General features: G+C 38.6%; 1 protein-coding gene across 1 annotated transcript in view; it reads left to right on the top strand.

The window, feature by feature from the left end:
- cdh23 (cadherin-related 23) overlaps positions 1–27,629 on the top strand; it is a 303,992-nt gene that overhangs the window by 56,661 nt on the left and 219,702 nt on the right. The window contains exons 4-6 of the mRNA XM_072437248.1: positions 10,528–10,667; positions 11,410–11,457; positions 11,803–11,895. Coding sequence (XP_072293349.1) covers positions 10,528–10,667; positions 11,410–11,457; positions 11,803–11,895 — 281 coding nt within the window. The remainder of the gene's footprint in view (positions 1–10,527; positions 10,668–11,409; positions 11,458–11,802; positions 11,896–27,629) is intronic.

The following is a 27,629-nucleotide window of genomic DNA, read 5'->3' as shown; positions in this document are numbered from 1 at the left end:
TTTTGATTTTTTGGGAGAAAACACTAGAGATGAGTGCAAGTAATTTTTGTTTTGCATATCGTATTTATATATATATATTATTAAAGCTCTGTCCTATCTGAATTTCCCATTTTGATTTGTTGGGCTATTGTAAGATGTATTTTATTTATTTTGGCCTCAAAGGTTTGAACATATAATTGAACTGATTTCTTTGTCCCATCTTTTTTATTGGGTGAAGTCTAATTGCTCCCCCTGAGGAATCATCTTTACTGTGTCTCTCATCCTACAGAAAATCATCTCTCTATATGCATCTTTTTATGTTCATTAAATATGCCCTCTGAACATGTCCTCCAGTTTGTATGGAAATGCAGGCTCTATCACAGTTGTCATTCCTGTCACATCGACACACTTTGTTTTTACATTTGCCTGCATTCCCAGAAGGAACATATACATCTTAATATGAATGCATCACAGCTATTTCAGCTCTAGACAAATACTCTATATTTGTACATCACTATTCATTTCAATCTACAATTTTGAAGCAGTTTTGAAGAGCTGTAGTGTGTTTGTGACCGCAAGTGATAATGCAGATAATACATTCGAGACATTGCCTTCGATGGTGGTCCTTAAACCTGGTCATTTGATTAATTTTAGTCATAGTTCCTTTGGGCCATTTCCTATTCAAAAGTGTCCACATCAAGTTAAGCCCTATAGGCCACTTTTTTGTCCTTCAGAAACTTCTAGTGGCGTGTTATTTCTTACAAAAGTTTCCTTCAACCCATTCTCTACATCTGTTTGGACCAACAAGTTCCTCTGTTTCACATGCATCACAGAAATAAACTAATCTGACTGTTTGAGTTTGTCTGTGACGTGGTGACCATATTGTTATGTGTTAGAGAATAATATTGATTTCATGAATATTAATAAGTGACAATTAACACAGAAAATAGTCCAATTTATTCTATTTATTAAGTCTAAACTCTGCCCTAGAGTTTTTCTGACAGTAAAACAGTTTAAGTTTATTGTGCTAGAGCTCATTAAGTTGACTTGTTGGGTATTTTACTGCTGTTTTGAACACTGGTGATTTAATTATCTGATAAATAAACCACACCAAAGAATCCTTGTTCCTATGTTTTTATAGTGACTGCACGAGTCCCTAAGCCGGCACTCTTCCTTCAGACTAAACAAGCAGTGATATATGAATATATGTTTTGCTTTTTGAGTGAATTCTCTGTTGTCTCTATTATATTGTTAAATTTCTTGCCTAATCACTCAAATGGACATTTCCCTTTTGAGATTCTACAATTTAATTTGTGCCATAATAGGCCAGTCACCATAACAGTTTTGTGAAGTACGATCTATTGTTTGGACAAAAATCACAGTAAACAATAATACTGATATTATAACTCAGTTTGGTCAGAACAAAAATTTTGATATTTGATCAGGTGTAGGTAGAAGCCAAGGCTTATTGTGCCATCCCTTCTTTCTAACTCAGTGGTGGACATACTGTATATTGCAGTACATTAGTGGACAATTTATCAACAAAACAAAACTGCATAACACTGGACAGGATCTACAAACATTCAAATTTACCATGATAAAATGTATTTTTATTTTTCCATCAATATTTTCTTAAAGATACTTTTAAACTGAAATAGAGAAGTGCGTTTTTTTTTTTTTTTTAACTCGTTGCAATTCCATAATACAACTCCTTTACTTGATAAGCAATGTTACCTCAGCATCATTCTCACATGACTTGACCCAATACTGTTCAAATATGAATGTACCACAAAATAAATTAAGAAAAAAAGGTGCTGCCAGGGCCAAAAAGCATGCACAAGAATGATCAACCCCCAAAAAAATATTGTTCACTCTGTCATCTGAGTCATTATGCCGTCAGGCTAATGTGACATATTTGATAGCGTGTTAAAAATACACTAGCCTCTTTAATTCTGTGTTAGTCTGCTATTCAGGAAGTAGGGCTTGTCTTTAGGGTCTTTAGGTGCGTAAGTGTGTGCTGAATGGACCGGTGCTGACGGCAGCGTTGGCCTGGACACAGATGAAGTTGATGTTTGAGCGACAGTGGTGCGTTTGAAGCCTCCTCGTGTGTGGACAGTTCAGAAACATGAGTGGCACGGCTCTGACTCATCAGCCTCTTCATGACTTCACCCTGTGGCCTAAGGACTCTCATCAACTATTTATTCGATCCAGAAAAGCCACACATTTTTTATCTACACAACAAAGGCTTATTGTTTACTTCACAACACTGCTGCAGTCTTTCTCAGAAGCCTCGCGCAGACGAGGTAGTGTTTTCTGAATTTTAAATGTAGAACAAACTCATTAATAATCCGAAGTGGTACAAACAAAGGGTGACATTTATAAAGGTAAATACTCTGTTTTCCCGCATTTATGCTAAAATGTTGTTATTGTCGACATCTTACTTCAGAAAACACCAAATGTGGTAAGAGGCTCCATCAGATTAACTCCTCACATCATGTTCTCAGCATATCTTGATTAGGGCTGGGCGATATTGACTTATTTCTGACGTATTATTTGGAGTACCTCGATAGCAATAGTAAAATGATATTATGTCAAAAGAAAAGGTTTTAAAACCTTTCTTTTGACTTAATTATTGAGGTTAGTAACATAAATGTGCAATGTCTGTAAACTGTGTCAGAAACATGCAAAATGTCACATTTTACTCTTATTTTAAAGGTTTTTCATTTGTATTTGTAATCAGCTATTTTGAGGCGTTTTTTAACAACAAACTTGATATGCAAATGTTCTATATCTTCAAAACAACATTCATGATATTATCTACACTTTGATACTGCCCACCCCTTATCTTGATGGTGATTTTGTCTTTTCCTTGAGGTTGCCAGTGGTTGGGTAGACAGCATCCTGAACAGCCCATAGACCCATTAAGCTTCTGTGGACCATAAAATGTGTAGACATATTTCACAACACACCTGAAATTGAAGTCCTGACAGGGGCTGTCCCACTGAATCAGGGGCCAGATGAACGAGGGGTGCAGAGATGTCACACACATAATAAACAGGGCTTTGGCCGGGCCCCTGCTCTTTCTTAAGCCTTTGGGCCCTGGGCAGGGACAAGTCCGTCCAACGTGCAGCACTCGTATCGATCCACAGCAGATTGATATCCTCCCGACACTGATTTAGCATCAAGTGCCCCCCTGACTGTCCTAAAAGACTGAGCTGAATTAAACTGTGCTCTGGTAGGTTAGCAGCTCCACTCCTCTGCTCACTATCACTGCACTGTGTTATGTAGTCCAGCTTCTACTAGAGGTGGGCAATATATTTACATTTAGATGATATTGTGAAGGTTGTTTTAATATATGCATAATTTAACATTGAACATAGCGTTGCTGCTGCAAAAAGGATGATTTAAAAAAAAAGGGGGGGGGGGGAAAGTATACTATACAAAATAATAAAAAATATAATTTTCTCTTGGTTTACTATTTTAGTCCTGGTTCAGTTCTTGATTAATTCAGGTTTAGACCTGGTGGAATTATGTGTTAGTTCTGGTTTAGTTCTGGAATAGGCCTGGTTCAGACCCGGTTTGTACTAGTCTAGTCCTGGTTTCATTCTGGTTCAGTACTGGCATTGTTGGTGAAGCTGTTTTTTTTCCCCCTGAAAAAAAAAGTAAATGTTGTTATATTGCTAGTATTGAAACAGATCTAGTGTTGGGGATATTTTGTGGGACCCCAAACTATGTCAAAAGTGGTGGTGTTTTGTGCATCTATTTGGCCTAGGGACCGGGGCCCTCAAGAAAAAGTCTTATATTATATTTCTGCACTTTTAAAAATACATATACCGTATTTTCCGGACAATACATTTTTTCATAGTTTTGGCCGGGGTGCGACTTATACTTACATTTATACTAATATACTTATACTCCGGAGCAACTTATATGTGATATTATTTGTTATTTTCACACTTGCAACCGCATTTCATTCTCCAGTGCAACTTATATTATGTTTTTTTCTTCTCTATTATGCATTTTTTGGCTTATACTCCGGTGCGACTTATACTCCGCAAAATACTGTGTATATATATCATATTTATTTATTTTTGTCAGTCCTTGGCTTCTACAGCTCTGCCACAAAAAAACTAAGTGCTTTGTATTTGCACAAAACTCTTACATAAACTTTCAGAAAGTACTTATCATAATGAGTCGTTTTTTTAAATTTCTTCTAAATGTATTCATATTCAGCCATGTCTCATTTACTGAGTGAACGCTTCACTTGTTCACCATTAGCCCGGGAGAACAGAGCAGTAACCCGGAGCTTGTGTGGTTCCGTCTGAAGCTGAGAGTGCGAGAGGAGAAGAGCGTGTGGACGTAAAGGTGAATGAGAGAGATGGCGACTCCACCACATCGCTCTCCTGGAGGTGTGAGGGAGGGGCTGCTAATGTGCGCTGTATCATTCATAACAGTAGGACTGGCATCACTTGCTGCTAAATAGCATCATTTGTCAGAGAAAGGGCTCGGTGCCACTGTGTCACAGATAAGCTTGAGAAGGATCCTGCTTTATTCCCCTCGGGTCCAAAACATGCAGTGAATGTTACTGTGCACCACAGACTCCAACCAAATTACTCTTCTTTCAACAACAAAATCACTCCAGTCATATGAGGTCAGGTATTTTTAAAACTGTCAGTCTCTTTCACACTATGCTAATTATTACACGGTTTTCTGGGAATCTAATGGCATTCCAACAAATTAGATCTTTAAAATGAATGCAAAAATTGGCTTATGGAAACAGATTTGTGAGCACTAACTGAATATAAATGTATTTGTCTTTGCAATTTCATTGTGCATTTAGATGATTATTGATTTTCACATGTATTGACTTTTAGGATGCCTTTTTCACATCTGGCAAAGGGACAACCCATGCAAATTATCTTATCATATCAGAAAACTCTGACACATTTACATTGTTTGATGTCGGTATGTGTAATGTCCCGTTATTAAAAAAAGGCTAAAACATCTGTATTCTATCCCTAAATCTGTCTATAATATATCTATAAAAATGAAGCTCAAGTTTTCATAAAAGAGTAAAATTGCATTAGAAGTTTTCAGATTCAGTTGAACACAATAGTAAACCCTACAATTTAGATTACAACCTAAACTTTTTTGTGTCTGATGGAATCATTTGGAACCTGTTCATTTGCTTTTCTGTACAACTCAGACTTAACACTACAATGATATTTAACCCTTGTGAATGTAAAATGCTTTTGAGGAGAAAAAACCCAAACAGTTATGTCTTGTATCATTATAAGTTCATTTTTGGCCATGGTAAGAAAGTATATTACGTTGAATCATTTGTATTGCGCTGTGTCGATAATTAACTGTAATAGAAACACTTAATATTGCAATTGAGCATCATTGTCCAGCCTTTAAGAAGCCTACACTCAAGTTTATATCCGCATCACCACAGGCATTCAGTATCTTACTCAACAGTGCTGCAAAGTGCGTTAAAAGAGCCAAGATATTATTGATGACTATGAGGTAAAATGCTTAATTTGCACCGTCTTCAACCAAATTATAACTCATATTGAAAGCAGCTAAATTTGCATAAATCTCATTAGACTCAATGAGAGGGGTTCATAAATCGTTATATTAATTAGTAATTTTTTCCACCCTTTCATAAGAAAATGGGGTGTATTAATAAAACGGGAGGCAGTGTGATTGTGGACCCTAATTGGTTGTTGTGTTAAACAGTTTGGTCTGTATCTGACAGCGCTGATGCATTATGTCTACTGCAAGTGTGATGTCATGATGAATAATTCTAGTTTTACGATTATTGCGAGACTAAATGTCATAATTTTACAATTATTCACAATTATTGACATTGTGACCAAACAACAGTGACATCGTATAATTCACTTTCATTCACTCTGTCTGATAGATTGACACACTAGGCCCAGCAAATCAAACTTTCTGAATGAAAAAGGAAATATATTGTGACATAAACAGCCAGTTGAAAATGACTTTACATGTGGTTTTACTTTTTTACCGTTTTGATTGAATTGAAATTAGGATCGCGCAGTTAATACAACTTTTAGGTCAACAGCCAATCTTATAATAGAAGCATGTTCAGACTTTGGAGGAAGAAATTAGGTTTTTTTGGGTGTTTTTTATGTTAAAGGGCTCATTACAGTAAATGTCTATATTTTTTATATTCAGCTTTATGTTATGTTCAGATAATTATTTTTTAGTTTTCACAATTATCATGGGTGACCTGAAATATCATGATTATTAACCATTAGACAAAATGATCATCCAAACCTTGACATCCCTCAGATTGTTGTGCATGTTTTAGGCCTATTGCACTGACATCTATTGTCATGAAAACATTTGAAAAACTAGTGAGGAATGAAATCTTAAAGAAGACAGAGTCTGATATTGACCAATTCCAGTTTGCCTACAGGCCACACAGAGGTGTTGAGGATGCCACGGTCACTTTGATGAACATGCTTTTTAAACATCTGGAAGGAAAGGGAACACATGCTAAGTTTTTATTTATAGATTTCTCTTCAGCTTTTAACACAATCCAATCCCACATTTTAACAGAAGGACTCCTAGAGCAATTTGATTTGAGTCACAATCTTGTTGGCTGGGTTTTAGATTTTTTAACTAATAGGACACAAAGAGTGCGAGTCAATAGAGTACTGTCTGACCAGATCTGTTCCTCCACTGGCTCTCCTCAGGGCTGTGTTCTGTCCCCTCTCCTGTTCATTCTCTACACCAACATGTGCCGCAGCAGCAGGGAAGCAGATTTATACTGAAGTATGCAGATGACTCTGTCATTGTGAGCCTGCTACAAGGGAACGAAACGAGTCATGGTCCAGTTGTCCAGGATTTCGTAGATTGGTGTGACACGTCCTTTTTACAGATGAACATCTTCAAAACCAAAGACATGCATATAGATTTTAGGAAACTCCAGAGGACTAAGGAACTTACCTGCATAAAGGGTCAGACAGTGGAGTGTGTAAATCATTATAAATATCTTGGGACTATCATCGATAACAAACTAAACTTTGAGGCAAACTGTGAAGCCGTGTACAAAAAGGGGAACCAGTGTTTGCACTGCCTGAGGAATCTGTCCTCCTTCCACATAGACAGAACAATGCTCACGATGTTCTACCGCTGCTTCATTGAATCAGTCATCTCCTTCAGCCTGGTGTCTTGGTTCCGCAACCTACCCTTAAATAATAAGAACTCCCTTAACTAAATTGTGAGGTGGGCTAGTAGGCTGATTGGAGAGCCACAGCTGAACCCAGAATCCCTCCTCACTAGACAGCTACAGAGGCTCGTTGGGTCCATCTTAGAAGACGGATCCCATCCACTAAATGCTGAATTTCAGCTTCTTCCATCAGGCCGCTGGTACATAATGCCTCTGTGCAAAACGAAGAGATACAGGGGCAGTTTTGTTCCCTCAGCTGTTAAAATACTAAATAGCCAGACTGCACAGCCCTCTTAACCTATTTATCTATTTATTCTTTTTTGTATCTATGATGGCTTTTTACTCTGTATTTTATCCGCTGTATTCTGACACTATTAACTGTTTGTATACTTTTTATCCATGTCTCTATGTCTGGAGCACTAGTCGTCTCTGTTGTGTCACTGCCCGTTTTCTGTCAATGTCATTAATGTTGTCTATGTGTGTGTGAGCAGCCCACTCTTTTTACCTGCAACCAAATCTACCCTCGGGTACAAATAAAGTTACCTTACCTTACCTTATGTGCTGCTGGAGGTGGAATAGGTTTTTGAGTGACGCTGGATTAGTCCTGGTGCAGTTCTTGTTTAATCCTTGTTTAATCTGATTTCGTGCGGAATTACCTGATTTTGTTTTTAGTGTCCCACCTCAATATGTATAAATTTGTGTGTATTTACTGTTTTTTTCATACAGTGAAATTTAGTCGGTGTTAATTCCACATACTTTAGCCTGTGGTTTTGTTTTAGATTACATTTTTTTACGATTGAATAAACACTAAAATCTAAAGTTTAGCCCAATTATCAAAACCTTACACTCAAGGAGCAAAACTCGGCCTCAGATCTGCACCACTGTAAACACAATAAGTCAGTTCACACTTTGTGCAAAACAATACACACAGTGATTTACAACACTGAACACAGTCGTGTATTTAGACACAGAAGTTTATCAAGATGTCACTTCCTTGCAATTCTAAAGCACTGACTGTTAAATGACCACACCCATGTGCCAAATGACCACACCCATGTGCCAAATGACCACACCCATGTGCCAATCCATTGAACACTGCCATCAGGTGACCAAACACAAGATCGCTTAATTGTAGACACACCAATCAGGTTTAAGCACTATCAAAATGCAGCAGGTGAGTTCACCAAACTGAACCAAAATGGAAGGAAGAGGAAGAGTGAAGGTGAGAAGGAGGAAGAGGAGGAGGAGAAGAAGGAGGAGGAGAAGGAGGCAGAGGCCGTGCCAGAGGTAGAGGTCGAGGTAGAGGAAGAGGAAGAGGGGGAGGAGTTTGGGGGGTTCTTTTTTGTACTGGATAAAATGTAATGTTCATGAAAACTGGGAAATGTTTTTTTGTTTGAGTATATGGAAAAAAATTAATGACATTGTCAACATCATTAGTCTTGTGTCCTGTGTGGTGTCTACAGTAACATATACAAGTGTGTGTAGTGTTCACTGTGTGTGTTGTTTTGCAGAAAGTGTGAGCAGACATTGTGTTTCCAGCTGTGCAAATCCGAGCCATGTTTTGCAAATTCACGGTGTACTTCACCCACACGGCTCTATGCACTTAGAAGCAGAATTAGCCAAAAGTGTTTAAGGTTTTCTACAGCAGTGTGTAACTGGTGCAAACATAGTCATATGCAACGTGTGTGTTTCATATGGTAAAAAAATATGGTTTTGATGAGTTAGTGTATAGTTTTTACAGTGTGTGTGAGAGTGTTTCATTTTGCAAAGGAGCTAAGGTGTTTTAATAATTGGGTTTGTGGTTGTGCTGATTGTGTGAAGGGTTTCGCTAAATAAAACAAAACCATAAAAATTGTGTTTATTCAATCGTAAAAAACTGTAATACTACTTTGAATGGGAATTTATTGTTCTTTGTTCAACCTGTTTGGTCATTTCTGTATAGTCCTGGTTAGTCATAGTCATAGTCCAACATTGGTTTAGACTTTTTGTATGAAGTTCTTATTTAGTCCTGCTTAAGAGATGGGATTTGTCTATTAACTTGAACTGGTTATATTTTCAAGTTTTTTAATGATATATTGTTTTTCATTTTCCACACATCTTGGTTCGTCTTGTAAAGTGCCTCCAAAGTATATTTAAAACAAACATTAGGTTGTACTTGTACTGTAAAAGTTTGCTAATCACATGTACAGCGTCTCCAAGGCGAGAGGACAAGGACATTATGAGTGAGTGGTCCCATCCTCCTGCTCCTGACGGTAATGAGGCGTGTCTCATGAGTTCAAAGGTCACTCCACTGTCCTCTGAGCTGTTTTGACCTTTTGCTTTTCCGGGCTGTATAGTGTTTACACGCCCTCATCCACCTTAACTTTGATTAGCCACGTGTCTGCGCTAAAGTGTTCATGATAAATGAAGTCTATGGAACACTCCGGATGCAATTAACAACCTCTCATCCCTTTACTTTGTGCTCGCGCTTGTGTATGCGTGTGTATGTGTGTGTGTGTGTGTGTGTGTGTGTGTGTGTGTGTGCGTGTGTGCTTGTATGTGTGTGTATATGTGTGTGTGTGTGTGTGTGTGTGTCTGGCGTGTGGCGATACATAAACATAATGTGCACTTTTGATGTAATGTTGACTGATGTTGGATTACAGAGGGTTAAAGCAGCTAATATGTGACTTAATAAAGACATAAGACATGTAGAGAGCCAGATTGAACATCATGAATCAAACGTTATTGGCAAAATCCGCCCTCTTTGGCCTATACACTTTAAGAGTTATAATGTTGGGTGGGTGTAATTTTAGTATAAGATAAGATAAGATATTCCTTTATTGTCCACACATGGGGAAATTTAATTGTATTTAGTATTTAGTATTTAGTATCTAGTATTAGATTTGCAATATATGTTTGAAATGTAGGATTCCATTCAGTGCACATTGTAAACAACTCCACTTTTTGAGAGAAGACTGGAATATGAACTGACCAATTACAAGTATCCCATGAATTCAGAACACGTGTGAAGAGGTCTAAACCACAGGTCCAAGAATTTAAAAGCAGCCTTTGTGATTTTTATAATTGCGGCAACTCAAATTGTGATTTACGTAGATTCCATTGCGATAAATTGTGCAGCCCTTGTGACGACGCAATCCAGAGCTCTTGATTATGTACATTATTCGTTAAAATGTGTTTCCAAAATTATAGGCTCAACAACATAGAGATTATTTATATATTTATTTCTTGTTAATTAGATAATCAACAGTAAATTTCTCCTTTTGCTTGAAAAAACAAAATAACTAACACATTTTGTGCCAAATGCCTTTTTTTTCCGTCTAACCTCTTTTTTCGTGGCGTGACAGGGCAATTGGTGACTCGGCTGGAGGCGCTGGATCCTGAAGATGACCCTCTCATCTACGGGATCACTGGACAAGAGGCCATGAAGTTCTTCAGAGTTGAGCCTGACGGTAGAGTGTGGCTACGGCAACCACTGGATCGAGAGGTAAGGAAGAATGTGCCAGCTGAGCCTAATACATAATGGATTGGGTGTATTTTATTTTCTTGACCTGTTAAGCTGCAGAAGGCCTGAGAGATATTTCTGTCTGTATTGCTTGTTGTCATCCATCTGGTGAAAGGTAACTATCAAGCACCTGGGAATGTAAAAACATAAAGGGAAAGCTGTAACCCACTTATTTCCAGTCAATTCAACCATTCTGGGATGAATCGCGACCAGTTTGTCCCAAGCCCACAAAAAAAAAAAAAAAAAGTCCTTAAGTTGGATTTTTGGTGATATTGGCTTCAGCTCTGAAAAAGGAATTGACAAAACCCAACAAATGTGCATTACTCTTCAATCCTGTATAAAATATAGGCAGGGTTTTAAGTGTTTTCCTTAGCTTCTCGCCACTTATAATTGGAGTAAATCAGAAGCAGAGGCCAAAATAGTTCTCAGCTTTACAAAGAGCACAGTCATACAGTTCAGTGTCATTTTAAATCGGTCTAAGAGCATTAACATTTGAGAGGAGATGAACATTTTCACTGCAAAACCACTGAAACAGCCAGAGCATATTTGTAGACTTTGTACTAGTCTAATCCGCACGCTTAGCAGGGGTTTGACATAAAATAGGATATTTAGTTGCTAATAGATACTTACCTTGTTCTCGGCCCAACCCTTATTCACCTGTGGTTTTGCTGTAAAGCTGTGTTCAGTGTCCATCCATACATTTATGATTTGTGTTTCTCCACAGACCAAGTCAGAGATGCAGGTTGAATTCACCGTCACAGACAAGAACGAGGTACACGTTTTACTTGTTTCGACACCTCTGTCTCCACTGACGCTCAGATGTGTCCCAGCCACGTCTAAGTCTTGTCTCCATCTCACTCCATGTCACCATTTTTCACTTTTCTTCTGTGTTATCATTCTGACACCTGTCTCACCCGGCACATTTGTGTTTCTTAAATTTACTGACGCACAACCTACTCTGCCTTGCGGGTGTAAGTCTCATTCTTGGCCATCTTTCTTCTCACCAAATCCCTTGGCATCATTAGTGTATTTTGACTCACCAGCGTCCTCTTAAATCTGTGAGGAGGTGGTATTTTTTGGCAGGATTTAACCTAGGTTTCTACTGCTCCTCTTGCAGTTGGTCACAGGGACCGTAAACATCCAAATTGGAGACGTCAACGATAACGCACCAACCTTCCACGGACAGCCGTACACCGTCCAGATCCCCGAGGTAAGGCCCACCCGGACGACTGCTGGGCTTCACGTGACATCGCAACATCCTGCAGGCCTTTGAGATTGTTAGAGCATGACTTTTCTGGTGTGGAGATGTCATTGTTTGCATGGACTATGCCACAGTAAAGCATTTAAACATTTATGTCTAGCATTTTAACAATCGCGGGTGTTTTTATTGCTCAAAAATGCACAGAGACGTAAAATGCCAGATCGTAGAACATTCTAGGCAATGCAATAACATCTGGATGTAGCAGGTGGCGTATCCTACACACACAAAAAAAACGTAGTGCACCTTTTATTGACACATTATCACAGCTTATTTGGGTCCAACTGATCTGAGTTCTAGTGACACAAATAGACTTTTGAAAATGTAATTTAGAGGAAAGACAGAATTCTTGTTTTTGTGCAGTTGTTTACAGCTCTGGAGGAGGATAAGATCTAACAAAATTCCATTTTAGTGACTGAGGCTGGAATTTTGTCTAGAGTTAAGTAGTAGAAGTAGAGTTATGAGTTAAGAACAGGTGATTGTTGATATTGGGATGTTACGATTCACACATCTCATGATTTGGTTTGATGTACTTTACAGGGCCTACGATTCTATCCATCATGATGCATCACAATGTGTCAAATAACAAAAGAAAATTGCACAAATGTAGCCTAATAAAGTTTTATTTTTATAGAGGGCTTATTATTATCTCTTATTTTTTAAGTTACACCTTAACTGCGTGATGCATACGGCCTATGCTTATCATATTGTGTGCCACTCAACTGCATAAAGATGTATTTATGCTTTCTGTACAGTAGTATGGCAAAATATATTTAAAAATGTTTGTCTTTTGTCATTTAACTTTAGGATCAACCTGTTGCTAGTTCACCGCTCTTTCTTCCTTAACCTTTGATACACAACCTGCAGCTTCAGTTTTGGTGCTACTTCCAACATGTCTAGCAATTATATAAATGTCTCACATGTTGTCTAATACATCTTATCAATAACAATGAAAAGATAGTCTGCGTTCTTGTCTCATTGTTTTGGCTGATTGACGGTTGTGCATTGCTGTTACACGATGTCAGCCATCAATACACTTTCAACATCAATACACCGTTTTCTGTCTATATGACAATAACGTTTTCTCACAAAGTGGATATTTTCTCTGAAAGTGTTTTGTCTCTGAATTTTCTGAATGTAGGGGAAGTTGACTCTGCTGTGACTATTGTCTCCACCGTAAACAGACGGCGACAGCGGCCATCAGTTATTCATTGTGCTTTGCTGTTTTGCTGTTGGAAAAACTGTATGATTTTCTGGAGTTGTCTCATGTCTTTATATTGACAATCTGCTCTATCTCTGCTGGTCAGTCCTGCTTCTTAGGCCTCTCCCTGCATCTTCTACCTCCCTCTCCTCCATCTGTCTCTCTCGTGTTCCCTGCGCTTCATCTAATCCTTGATATGAAGTAATTGCTGGAGTGAGGGACTTCAAACAGGAGCTGAATGCACACAGACACATAGCCCTTTCTCAGTCTTCTCCAAATCTTCAAAGCTCTCCTCAATCCATAAACTCCAGCAAATAAAAGAAGTGTTTAGACCCCCCACCCAAGTAGGTCTCCTTGGGCCAACGCAATGACTGTTCCAGGAAAATCCATAGAAATGCTTTCTTTAAATAATATGAGAGCTCAGCTAGAAAACTATTCAAAACAGCTTCGATGTTCAGACAAAATTTAGACATGGTAATATGCCACGATTTAGCTGACGATGGAAATATTTCTGCAAACACTAAAAGACTTAAATTTAGAAAATTATAAAGCAAAACTTCAATGATTTGCACTTTGCGTTTGGTGCCTTGGATGAAAAATGGGTTGCTCCAAGTTATGGCTGGAGTTATCTGGATCTAGCTTAATGTGGGATAGGGCCAGAAAGTCTAAACCTTTACCTCAAGGATCACAACCTCAGAACATCAGTAAATATGCATTTCTAAAACATGAAAACATTTATCTATACAAGCTGATATCCATAGGCTGGTTGTAGACCTCTGAGGACGCAATCAGCTCTTGGGCTTTGAATCTCCTGCATACCTGACAAAAGAAGAAATAAAAAGAGAGGAGGGCAGAAGACGCACGTACAAAATAAGATTTAGAGAGCGAGTATATGACATATCGTCATTTAGTGAGAGAACTATTTGTTATAGAGGAGACTGTGTTGCCCCTATAGTCTTAACACAACTTGGATGATACATACACATGATACAACCACACCCTGTTGCTCATTGTTTTGTAATGAAAAAAGAAGAAAAAAAGAAAGTAATTAACTGTACTCATGCAAAATGATTGCTTAAATATTAAATCAATATGAAACACTGTGATATAATGCAGTAGTGGCTTAATTCATGACGGATTTACTCTGTCCGTTCTCAGTGTGGTTTAGTAGTAATATTTAGTAATACAATTTACTGCTTGTAAATTTTCACTCTGAGCGACTTACTGACCCCATCGCAGTGTGAGTAGGACTCGGAGAATAATTAGCTTAGTCGGGGGTGATGGAAGCTTTTGTGCGCAGTATCCACAGCTCAGCAGCGAGAGCAGATGAAGCAATGTGAACGGCAAGGTGAGAGGAGCGGTGCGCGGCGTGGCGAGCCTGTGTGTAAATGTCGTTTTAATTTGTAGAGCCATAAAGAGGGTGAAGGGGAGCAGGTGGGCTCGGAGCATTCCCTCTGTCAGTGCTAATGAGCTGGCCAGATTTACAGCTACCACACACCCAGCCGGCAGCCGCATGCAAAGAGCATATAGGAATAATGTTGTGATTGGACAGCAGATGGGCCACAACCTAAATCTATTATGCCACGAGACAATGAAGTGAGAGGAATGTCATTCACTTTGTCTAGAGGCACTACAGGTAGTTCACGTTAGGCTAGGGGAGATTCATGATAGCGCAGTTCAAAGTGCAGTATATCGCTACACAGTATATCAGTACATTAAACAATAATAATGATTCTACTTTATACCACTAATACAATAACCCAAGAGCAGGATTTCCAGTAAAACCCTTTTCTAAATGTACAATATTGTTAAAAGAGAAAAATGTGAGTTGCAATAAATTGAAAACAGAATGAATCATTTTAGAACTTATTTTGTGTTTTTAATTTGTCATATAAGTTATTTATTCGACCCTCTACAGCTCAAATCTTAGTGCACTCCAAGAAATAACAGCACATTTCACACTCACTATAAATATTGAACAATAAGTCAATATAATAATTATCCTTCCAGGTTTGGAGGATATATTACTGTCGGGGGCAGTTGGTGACCAGCACCTAGAAACCATGTCTGGATTTTGTTCTGGAGTATTTTCTTATTGCACAGATTGGTATGATAATAACATCAAAGTATGTGATGTTTTTTTTAAGTACTGGGAATTATTTGACACATCAAATGAGACTGGTATCTGTAAAAAACATATTACAAGATGTGTAGAAGATAGATTAGCCCATTTTAGTCCTGATGTGGAATTGGTTTGGTCCTGTTGTAGACTAGACCCGTACTAAAGCAGGATTTGAAAAATACCAAACCGGGCTTACGTAAAGATTAAAAGGGGCATTAATACGTGGATATTGGCACGTACATCTTGAGTGGCCATCTGAATCTGAAAAAGGTTTAGAAATAGGGTTTACTCATGGCATCAATAAAGTTAATTATTTACTCATAAATTGGCGTGGATTAAATATATATATATATATATATATATATATTTTTTGTTTTGTTTTTTTTTTTCTGTAAATATTAGTAATTTGGAGTAGAGGTGGGAGGTATATGGAAAATTTATATCATAAATTTTCTTTTGGCGACATACTGAGCCGTTAAAGAATAAACGTGTAACAAACCTTCCATGTAATCTTTAAAATGAAGAGAATAATGTGCTATTTCTGTACTTTTTTGGTTAATGTTACAGTCTTATAATGTTTTATGCAATTCTTACCAAAATCGAGATATCCAGACATTCATTATCTCCCACCCCGAGTATGGAGGAGGCAGAGGAGAAAAAGGCGAGAGGAAGGCATTCGAACAAAACAACCTGTAGTAGAGTAACAGTGACCTCTGCCTTCTATGTGAGCTTTATGCTGCATCTTGTCTGGGCAGCCACAAATATTTACAAAGCAAAAGGTCTTAAAAAACGTCCCCCTCGCGCTCCCCTCTCTGCAGATGCCTGACCCTCGGCTGGTAATGGGTCTTGCTGTCACTGTGACCAAATCAAACGCCAGCACTAACAACTACTCTTATTGTGCCAGCGCAGGCCTTTTACTGTCACCCGCTGCCTCCGGACACACACTCACAGCTGTGCTCCAGAAAGCATCACGAATGTACAGTCACAAAACTCAAAACATAGATGGCCGCAGTGTGGCTAATGGTCACTCATCGCGGGTCGGGCTGGATAAAGATTCGTTCATCAGAAAACGTTCATAGCGAGTGAATGGTTGTCGTTTTGGTCGTGTAGTTATGTCAAAACTTGGACCAGCACTTGCGATTGTCCAAAAAAACCTTTACCCATGTACAGATCGAGATACATTTGATATTTTTGAGAAGTAGTGCCAACACATGACAAAAGTAAGTCACTTTTGAATTTTCTGTGTTTAAAATACATGATACTTTATGCAAACAATATGAGTAAAATGTGGAGATGGTAAAGATATGGGTTATCTGTATAGTATATGTAAACACTACTTTAATGTATCTTATTCCCATTAAAAAGGTGTTATATTTTCTTAGTGGTGTCAAATATAGTGACATTTTGATATCTTGAGTTGTGACACGTTCTAAACACTTTCTTTTTCTGTTTCTTAAGTATGTCTGGATTGTTTCTTTGACTTTTTATATACACAATCATACTGTCTAGAGATTTTGAATTACACGGTTTGTATTATTTTATTTTGTAAGTGGTATTTAATGTGATGTTACATGCCACTGCACATCATATTCTGCCCTTGATTGACAGCAGAGCCCTTTTGAGGTTAAACATCTCTACAGTGGTGTACGTGAACGAAGGAGGTAATGCAAAGATTTCAAACCTGCTGTGTTTTTGTGGAATGGCTAGATAAGATGTACTGGAAAAAGGCTGCAAAAGAAAGACTCAAAGTGATACATTTTCAAAGTTCAAGCTCATATGAAGTATGAGAGGCTGCAGTAGAGGAAAGACCTGATCTACAGTATCTGGCTTGTCATTTGGCCTACACTGAGTATATAGCCTCTGTTTAATCAGAAATATGCAGCCTAAAACAGGGATTCTTAATCATAAGGCGGATATAAAAGAATTGATACATGAAGGAGCTTCGGGTTACTTAATCCTGTGAAAGATGTGCCCCCGACAGCACAAAAAGTCATTACAATATTTTAGAGAAATACCATGTCTAGAATACCTTGATGGAAAATATCAGCTATTAAATTATCTATAATGACATGAACGTTGTTTTCAAGAAATGCCAAATTATAATTTGGGGCATTTTGTCAATAATAAAACTAAGATCAGAAAAATCTACAGGGGTGTACCTGGATACACTGTTGTTTTTAGTAATTGTTATTGTCCTTTCATGTTATTTTTTATACTTAAACCTCAACTAATACATTTAGACTTTATGTGTAATATATCTATGTATATTATGTGACCATTTACCACCGGCCACAATGGCGTGAGTTTGGATCCCAATTTACTGCCTGTCGCTCTCATACCCTCTTGTTCTGTCCAATAAAGCCTACGGGCCAGAAAAATGTTGATTAATGTACACTGTCCCTGTTAAAACCATTTCTGCACATTTATCTTGGATTGGCAAAATATATTTTCATTATTATTGCCATCGGGATACTCCAAAAAGACATTGAGATGAATTCGCCGTGCATGCCGATAACCCAGCCACAATATTGCAACAAATATTTGATTGTGACATGAAAAGTGTTGTTTGGAAACTGTAAACAACATGCCCACAGTGAATGAACGTTATAGTGATGGTGTTAGCTCAGGGAATGGCCTGGCATTGCCTTTGTTGAAGCTCATCCAAGGCTCATAGTAACAAAGATAAGCCCCGCTAATGCTAACAGGGGTAAACATGAGTGAATGCACAAATCAGGTATTTGCAAACAAGGGCACTATAGTCACTCGCGTTGTTGGATAGACACTGTGAAAAACTGCATTCTGGGATTTACCGGGACATTTTGAGAGAATGGAAACAACCCATCATCATTTCATCTTCCAAATCCTTAACTCCACTGCTGTTTCTGAACAATTTTGATCAGGAAATGTGAGAGCATTTCCCGCGCTAATGATACACGCGCAAATGCACTCATATCGGAGGCTAAAATGGTCTGAGGTGTTGGAGAGCCCTTGTTATGGCTGCGAATGAGCTGTTAAGTGCTTGATGTGGGCTCTGGCAGAGAATCAGACGAGCTGTTTCTGATACACGCTGTTCACGGTCAGGTATCACAAATGAATGACTGACAATGTTTCTTCTGTTACTTTGTTCAGCATCCAACAACACGTATTAAACCCTTTGTTGTTTATCGGTTGTCCCCTTGCGGTCGAATTCAAGGTTTTTATTGGTATATCTGAAATGACTGGGAGCGGAAAAGTAAGGGTAGTTTCCCCAAATCATCCTATTCAGAACATTAAGATTCAACCATTATTATATTACAAATTAGTTATTTCTATTGTACTAAGAGGCCATTTACATAAAAAAATAGAATAAACACATGTTGACTGAAGGCTTCTAGATTTATGCTATTTACAACTAAAGTGTATTGTTCATAAAAATCAGAAAGAGTTCATTCTTTTTTGACATTTTAAGTTGATAATGTTTTTGTCATAAAAAAGTTATCTTCGTATGTGTCTGTATAGTCTAGATAACGATTGTGATCATCAAATTGAACATAAATTATTTAAAGTTTTTTCACATCAAAATGAAAACGCTAAATCACCACATTGTCGGCATGAAAGCAGCACTGAAATGCACCGTAATGTAGATAAACACAAAATAAATATATTTCATTGTCATTGTAATATTCATAATCATGCACTGTGTAATGTGAGGGTTCCGTAAACAGACCTATAGGTGCACACCGCCACTCAAAGCTGGGTTATGCTGACATTTCTTTCTGTTTGCCCCTGTTGTGTAATTGAATGCGGTGGCTGTAGCGCTGAGGACAGGATGGTTGACAGGCACAGGCCTCAAAGAGACACTAAGACCCTAAACCTCACAGGAATGGAGAGATTTAGCCCAAAGAGGGAGAAATGGATCAAGTGAGAAGGTTAAATAGAAAACGTCACCTCAGACTATTTTCATAAGTTGGTTTGGCTTATTTTTTGGTCCTTGTTGTATATATATGATATAAAAAAAAATTGCAGCAGTTTCCTGTTATATTCATCACATCACTGACAATATATAGACAGTGTATACATGTAGACCGCAGGCTTCAGACGTTTACCAGACTATTGAAATTCTTGTCTTCAATTAATGCCCTGTTTGCCTGGCATATTATTGCACCGGCCAGTTTAAAGGCGCAATGGACGATTTTTTGGCGATTTGAGAACGCAGGCGGAAGTGCTCATGCGCACTGCCCCGTGCAGACTGATACAACACACACGTGCGTTTGTTTATTAGCGCGACGGATCACATCGCATCTCTCGTCTCCCGTAGATTTCTGTCTCTTATGAGTCAGCTCGAACTGTCTTTCTCCGTCTTCATTTTGCCCCGTACACTGAGGGAACTATATTATGATAGATCCATGCGCTTAGACACGCGGAAACGTGCTGCTCTTGGGGGACGAGCCACACGCGGCTGGAGGTGAGCGGTAGGTGCGTTTTATGATTGATACGTGGCAGGAATAATCGGCAGTCCACGCCACGAGGAAATAAGACTCAGATTTGTGCCAAAAAAATCGTCCATTCAACCTTTAAGTACAGTGTAAAGCTCATGGAAGTGTGTGGGTTTTTGGGGTGCAAAACCTGTAAACATACATTAAAAGCTATTTGATATAGGAATCAGCTTTGAAATAATTCTATCATAGTCTGTTATTGTATTTCCCAGCATTCTGTTTTGAATTTTCCAGCAAAAACTTAAAAACAGGAGTACAAGTATTGCTGTTAATTGTTTTGTTTTTTTATAGCACTGTAGCTTTTGTGGTTTTGCTCTGAGCCATATGAGATGAGATGAGATGAGAAAAGCCCATATCACACCAGCTCAACCACAATTTCAGTAAGTGCAAGGCGAGTGAAGTGTCTTGCATCAGGACACAACCACTGGACATTTTTTTTCAGTCTGTGCAGTAGTGGAACAGTCGGTGCCATACTGAATCTCTCAAACGCCTTTTACTCTGCTTTGCACAGACTTATGACAGTTAATGCATATTTCATTTAGCTTCGTTTACGTTAGCAACAACCAATACCACAGCAGATAGCGCTATTGTCACATGTCACGTGGCAAAAAAAAGAGACAATTGCAATACAATTCCAGCATGAAACTGGGATAGAAAGAATAGAGAAGAGACAAACGAAGCAAACGTGGAAATTAACATGCAAAAATATAGAAAAAAGCAACAAAGAGGACAGAATTTAACGCTATTATTTAGTTTTGATTTTGTTCTCAATGTGATTTTTTTCAGAAGTAAATTAACCTGGTTAAGTTTTACTTTAACTTGTAACAGAGGAGGAAGTGGTGAGAGGGTTTCAGTCTGGATTTACCAGGCAAGAACATACTAAAAGAAAGAAGGAAACAGCAATAGACAATATTCTGAAAACATTGGTTACCATCTCACTGGTCGGCTTGGCTTAACTGCTTAAATTACCGTCACTTCTAAATCAGCATTTAGTTGAGTTGTTTTCACCATCATCTGTAGCTTTCCTTTTCCACTTTTTTGCCGCACATTTCTGCACTTTTAGGAGTATTTGAAGCCAAATGGCCGTGAGTGAGCTGTCAGCCAGCGTGTCAGCGGCCGGGAACACTTTATTCCCTGCATCCTTTCCAGTCGAGGGGTTAACACAACAAATAGTGGCTGGGCATCGTGTAGGCTGCCACTCGTGAAGGTAAATCACCTCCTCTTCCTCTTTATCTTTCTGTCATTTACTTTATCCCACTGAGCATGAAGAGCACCTTGATTTGCGTGCTGCTGGGATGGCCACAGATTCGCCTGTCAGGGAAAAAATAAGACAAAATGCTAAAGCCAATGTTTGTGATTGACTATCAAGATTTCCCAAACAAAGTGCTGGATAGATCGCGGGTAAAACTGTGCAGAAAAAAAAGGAGAGGTATAGAGTTGAAAGCAGCAAGATTGAAAGGGGAGCAAAAACGGCTTGCTCTCCCAAAAGCCATTAAAGTTTGATTCGCCCACTCCTCTCTGTTTGAATAAATCAACCTCGTTCTCTCTCTCTTTCTTTTCTCTGAAGAGTGGGACCCTCCCCTCGTCCCCACAGCCGACAAGCTGCCTTTGGCTTTCTAATGCTCTTATTCAAATACTTAGTACAGCTCAATAAGACAGCTCAATTATGGGAAAAAAAATTATAAAGGTTATTTGGGTCGTTTTTATTATCCTGATCATCCGAAACAATTACTGTCGCTAGATACATTTTTAGTTATGTTTGGTGGTTTTACTCCATATCACCTATATTAAAGTTGAATTCATGTTGTTGGTGGTATTTATCATTTTGTAAAATATCACAGTTAAAATTGTATTTATTCCACAGCCCTATTTAGATTAGAAGATAATTGTGTTGGTCCTCAAAGTTGATGTTTTAGAGGCATGAAAGTATCTCGTCAAATATTTAGTGAAGTATCTGGACATTTGGACTGTAAACCTATAATAGACAGAAGAGTTGATCAATTATTTATGTCTATTTTACTGCATCAAGTTTAGTCATTTTTATTGTTTTCAGTGTAGCTGGTCACGCGGCTTAAAGGTTGAATGGACGATTTTTTTGGCCCAAATCTGAGTCTTATTTCCTCGTGGCGTGGACTGTATCAATCATAAAACGCACCTACCGCTCACCTGCAGCCGCGTGTGGCTCGTCCCCCGAGAGCAGCACGGTTCTGCGTGTCTAAGCGCATTGATCTATCATAATATAGTTCCCTCAGTTTACGGGACAAAATTAGGACGGCAATAGACTGTTGGATCTGACTCATAAGAGACGGAAATCTACGGGAGACGAGAGATGCGATGTGATCCGTCGCGCTAATAAACAAACGCACGTGTGTGTTGTATCACTCCGCACGGGATCACCGAAAAATCGTCCATTGCGCCTTTAAGATTTGTATCTATTTTTCCAATAATTTGTAGAATCGTATAAAAACTACACAAGTGTCCGGATTATATGCAGAGAAGAATAGGAAAATGATCATGTTTGAATATAATAAAATTATACAAAATAAAAATATATCCTTAAGTCTGGCATGTATTCAGTCAGTATGATCTGTGTATTTATTTCGTCATCATATATTTTTATATTCATAGTGCAGACTCTCCACTGAACTGATATTATTGTAGTCGAAGTAAAGGACAGTTGCAGGTTGTGTCCCATTGGTGCTCCACTTGAGATTATGCAAATCCCTCCATGATGTTTTTTTCTCTTTTTGTACCTTCCCCAAAATCTATTTTTTTCCCACCTGGTGCACGACTTTTATTTTTCTTAGACGCCTTCTTTTTTTTTTTAGACTTACAGTGTGTCCAATTCTGTTTTGGCTCTCATGTTTCTTATGACAGCAGTGATAAAAGATGCTGGAAGGTGAAGATACTGCTATCTAAACTTGGCCATTTTTGCACAATGTCTCTAGTCGAAGAAGCTAATAATTTGACAAACAAACAATCAAGAAGTGAAATATTTTCAAGCTTCATTTACAGGTTTTAAATAAGACGTGTAAACTACATAAATCGCATTTGAACTAAATATAGGGCCAAGCAGATGTTTATACTCGACTTTGCCAGCGCCAATTTACATGTTTTCAGGTTGTCATGTGATGTTTTTATGCAGAGAAAGGCTATGACACTGTGGCTCTGAAGGACTGTAGCTTCACATTTGGCTGTGGTTCTGTGTGTTATTTCAGTTCAAACCACGACTGCGACCATTTACACGTCCAAAATCTTGAGTTTATGGACATCATGTGGAAATATTCTGTAAAATCAACATTAGTTTTCCCTTTTATTGGCTGATGCATATTTGATTTGCAATTATAGAACCATTCAGTGATATGCAAAGGTTCAAAAAAAAAATTAATAACTATTAAAAAGTCTGTAAAGTGTATATACAAATCTCCTGTTTGAGTTTGTCTTGGCTTGTCCCAGTTTAGTCCCGATGTTTTGCGGCGTAAGTAAGTGTATAGTAGAAAAAGCTTCAGTTGTAGTCATCTGGACTCAGTTGAAAAAATAGACGTTTCGACTCTCATTCAAGAGTCATTGTCAATAAAAGAATTTAGATCGAGAACTCCGATATTAATACTGTTCTGTGGTAAGACCCGCCCATTGGGAGGAGCCTTCCTGAAGTAGAAAGAGTTGTTTGTTTCAACAGAAACTCCCCCCTTGTATCTACCGAGCCTATTCAGAATCTTAATGGGCTATTAGAATCCTCTTTGTCTTTGTGAGACCCTGGCTCAACCACCCTGAGTACCTGATTAGCATCTAAATGTCCCTTTCCAGGGGTTCAGTAACCCATTATAAATAACAGGAAGATTAAACCTTAGCCCTCCATTTCTGTTTAAAGAAGGTCTTTCTTTTTTTAACAAAAATAGCTTCCTTGACTCCTCTTTCAAACCATCTTTTCTCCCTGCTTAAAACCTTCACCTCACCGTCTTCAAACGAGTGATTAGAGGCTTCAAGATGGAGATGCACGGCACTCTGAGGTCCTGAACTTGTATTTCTTCTGTGCTGATAGAGCCTCTTGTGCAGAGGCTGTGTTGTCTCACCTATGTACCGTTCTTTACAGCTTTCTTCACTGCATTGGATCGAATAAACTACATTGCTCTGTTTTTGAGTCGGCAACTTGTCCTTAGGGTGAACCAGTTTTTTGTCTTAAAGTGTTTCCTGGTTTAAAATAAACAGGGACTTCGTGTTGTCTAAAAATTCTCTGCAGTTTTTCCGACAGGCCAGACACATAAGGGATAGAAACACCCTTCCTTCTCTGTTCAGTTTCCCTTTTGTCCTGCTTCTTGGTTCTCTTCACTCTGTTGAGAGCCCAAGCGGGGTAACCACAGGCTGAGAGGGCATTACGGACATGTTGTTCCTCTTTCTTCTTGCCCTCTGAGCTGGTGGGCACACCTTGAGCTCTGTGTTGTAAGGTTCTGATCACCCCCAGCTTGTGCTGTAGTGGGTGGTTGGAACCAAAGAGCAGATACTGGTCCGTGTGTGTAGGTTTCCTATATACTTCTATTTGGAGTTTCCCGTCCTCTCCTCTGATCGTGGCACAATCAAGAAAGACCAAGCGATTCTCCTTAGCGTCTTCTCTTGTAAACCTGATATGTGGGTCCACAGCATTGATGTGATCAGAGAAGGTTTCCAGCTCTTGTTTCTTAATTGTTACAAAAGTATCATCGACATAGCGGAGCCATAGTTTTGGGGCTATGCCTGAGAATGAGGACAGTGCCTTCTTCTCAAAGTGCTCCATGTACAGGTTGGCCACTATGGGTCAGATGACTACAACTGAAGCTTTTTCTACTATGGAACACGCCTGGACGAATGAGGGATTACACCGACGTAAGTAAGTGTAGTATGAATGTAAATGTAAGTAAGTAAGTGTAGTATGAATGTCTATATTGTAACTTGTAAACTGCTAGTATAGATTCCAAGCAGTCACACATACTCTCTAAAGAAAGTAAACCTTAAGAATTAAGAGAATGGTAATTTTATGTAAGTTTGGGAAACGCCTGCGACATAATATATAACAGAAAATGCATTTTTTGTACTGACGCATTCTTGGTCCCAAACTGCACACCTCCACCTCCAACCTGCTGTGAAATATTTATGCACGTTTGTAAAAGTACACAGTATGCTGAATGATTTTTTTTCCCCTGGTGATGTGCATGTTTGGAATCGGAGTTAAGCAGACTGCGTTAGATTTTCAGCGGATGAATAGGCATTAGACAGAAAAATCACAAACTATACAGAATCACGGTAAAGCCTACAATAGAAGCTTACCACCGCAGATTGTGGGATGAGAGAATTATAACAACAGTGTAGCGCCTTGAGAGGCTTCGACCAGCCTGTAACAAGTTTACAAATGTGAAGCAATATTATTAGTATTAAATCTACCACGTTACTGTCTGGACGTAACATTTTAAACTCTGTGCTACAGTCCACATGTATTGCTCACGTTTCAAATGCATCTTAATCTTTACCATGATGAGTTTATACATGCTTTTTTACACATTTCAGAGGGAGCGAGCATGTTTTTCAATTACATCCTGCTTTACAAAGAAAACATTCTATAATTGAATGCAGACAGCGTACTGGGGTCTCATTTTGACCCAAATACCTGCTTATACACTATATCTATACTGGGGCAAAACAGATTTTACTTTAGTACAGGAATAAAATCAGGTGCAGCCCCTTGAATGTATTTCAACATTAACAAGTTAAACGTATCAAACATGTTAATGATGCATACATTTAGACAGTTATACGGGGTATTCTATGAAGCAAGATTTAGCCAAAGCCAAGCTAATTATGGAAATCTAGGCTCATCAAAAAACCTTTGTTTCATCAACGTGGCTAACCAGAGTGTACATAGTAACAAGCACTCAAACGTGGTCAAGACAAGGCTAACTGTCAAGATTATTTTAGCCTTGTCTCCAAGAAGGACAAAGAAACAGCTTGAGTAACTGTCGTAGTACTATCTCATTCAGCACAATTGTCTTCCCACATTGAGGCCGACATAGAGCTTGTGTCTTATATATAACGGGAATACTGTCTCTGGACACATTATGGAGTCTGAAAACCACCGTATATTTTAGTTCATCACTTTTGGAGGGGTTTGCCTTCTACTTATTTAGTCCTATCTTTTTGACACCCTTTCTAACCCTATTGTATGGTGCTTCTGTCTGAGAGCTTTGATGTATAATTGAGGTGTGCACTCACTGCTCCCTTCGCTTTCTTCCAGCGCGACCCCAGGACCACACTTGTCGCCATTTCCTATTCTAATTTTAACACTCCTTCTACAAGAGGTTATTGGATTGTAATGGCCCTCACCTGTAAGGGAAATGAGCTGCTACTTTACAAACTTTTTTCATGACAAATAAATCAATAAAACACTGTTACTTGATGCCGGTGCGTTGCTGGAGTGGAGTGCTTGGACACAGATAGTCTTTGACACTGTGCGCTGAGCTCTCTATACCAAGTGTCATGTTTCATCAGCAAGAAGTAATTTAATTTGACAATGTCACTAAGCACTAATTGAGATGAAGAGACTGGAATGGAGGGGAGCAAAATGATTGGAGTAGCAGTATGGAATCTGCTTGGCTATGGGAAATTGTAAAGTAATGATGACTTTATAAGGCTTATGATTATAGCCAACAGAGATCTATTCTCCATTAGGGCAATTAGAGCTGTCAGTGATTTCTTATTACGGAGTCATCAGACAACGCAGTCACAATTGGCTTTTCTCCTCTGGGGTCGCCTCAGCAAAACATCTGCCTCACATAAGCAGGTGATTTGCATTTGAACGTATTATAGGCTTTAACACAGATGCCTTACCTGAAACAATCAAATACATACATTTATCCAGTTAATTAGTCTAGGCTTGGGGGGATATGTCTTAAAATGATTGCATGTAGTCTGCGTCACAGTATTATATTATTTTTATAAGTCAGTAATGCTACTGTATCTGCTGCATTTGTTCACCCTTCACAGTGATTGGTCAATTCACTGTGAAGAGTGAACAAAATAATGCAGTCTACTCAGATACAGAGGCTATTTGCACATGGTTATGCCCACTTTTCCGAGGGCGTGGATGGGTTTGCTAGTCATTTGGTCTTCATATATTATTTATTTATTTAAAAACATTGTGTTCCTGTTGCTCATGTTCACGCCCTCGCCGTTTCATTGTCACATTCTTTCTTATGTTTCCTTTCATATGCTGAACATCCTACATGTTTCCCTGATGTATGTTTCATATTTTTTATGTTTCCACGCGGACACACAGGGGATTTTATATGACAATACATTTGTGCATCGTTTCTATTTTGCATATTTTGTCATTGTCCATTGGGAGAGGCTCCGTGTGCAGCCGCCTCTGGTGCTGGTGGAGTGGACTGTGTGTAAAGTCACTCCACCATAAGCTTTTATTTCACTTGCCCTTATTTTTATGGTGCACATTAGATTGTGTGGTGGAAATGTCAGCGTTTATATTACCGTATGTGGAAAACAATTTTCTTTTCTCAGTTTGCTTTGTGTTTTAGCCGCCATGGAATACCAAAATAACTGATCTTCACAGGGATCAGATCACAAATGTATTTGTATCCCTGCTGTTCCCTGTACTGTGCTGCTCTAATTTACTCCCTATTTTTCACCTTATTTTCACTGTCTAAACTTAAGTGCACTGACGTCAGACCTCCTTCAGCTGAATTAGTAATAATACAGTAATAATCTCTTGGACATGTATTGTGTTTTAAAAGCTTGAGAAAACATCTGAAAGCAAAAGTGTGGTTAAAGTGGTTTAAGCCAGGGGAGTCCTGGCCCCGGAGGGACGGAGCCTATTGTGCCCAGATGAAACCTACACAGAACATGC

This window comes from Eucyclogobius newberryi, unplaced genomic scaffold, assembly GCF_026437365.1.
Source record: "Eucyclogobius newberryi isolate DKJ021-1_F unplaced genomic scaffold, fEucNew1.0.hap1 SCAF_8, whole genome shotgun sequence".
NCBI lineage: Eukaryota > Metazoa > Chordata > Actinopteri > Gobiiformes > Gobiidae > Eucyclogobius > Eucyclogobius newberryi.
Note: the sequence above shows the minus strand (reverse complement) of the source record. Positions and strands in the feature narration are given on the sequence as shown.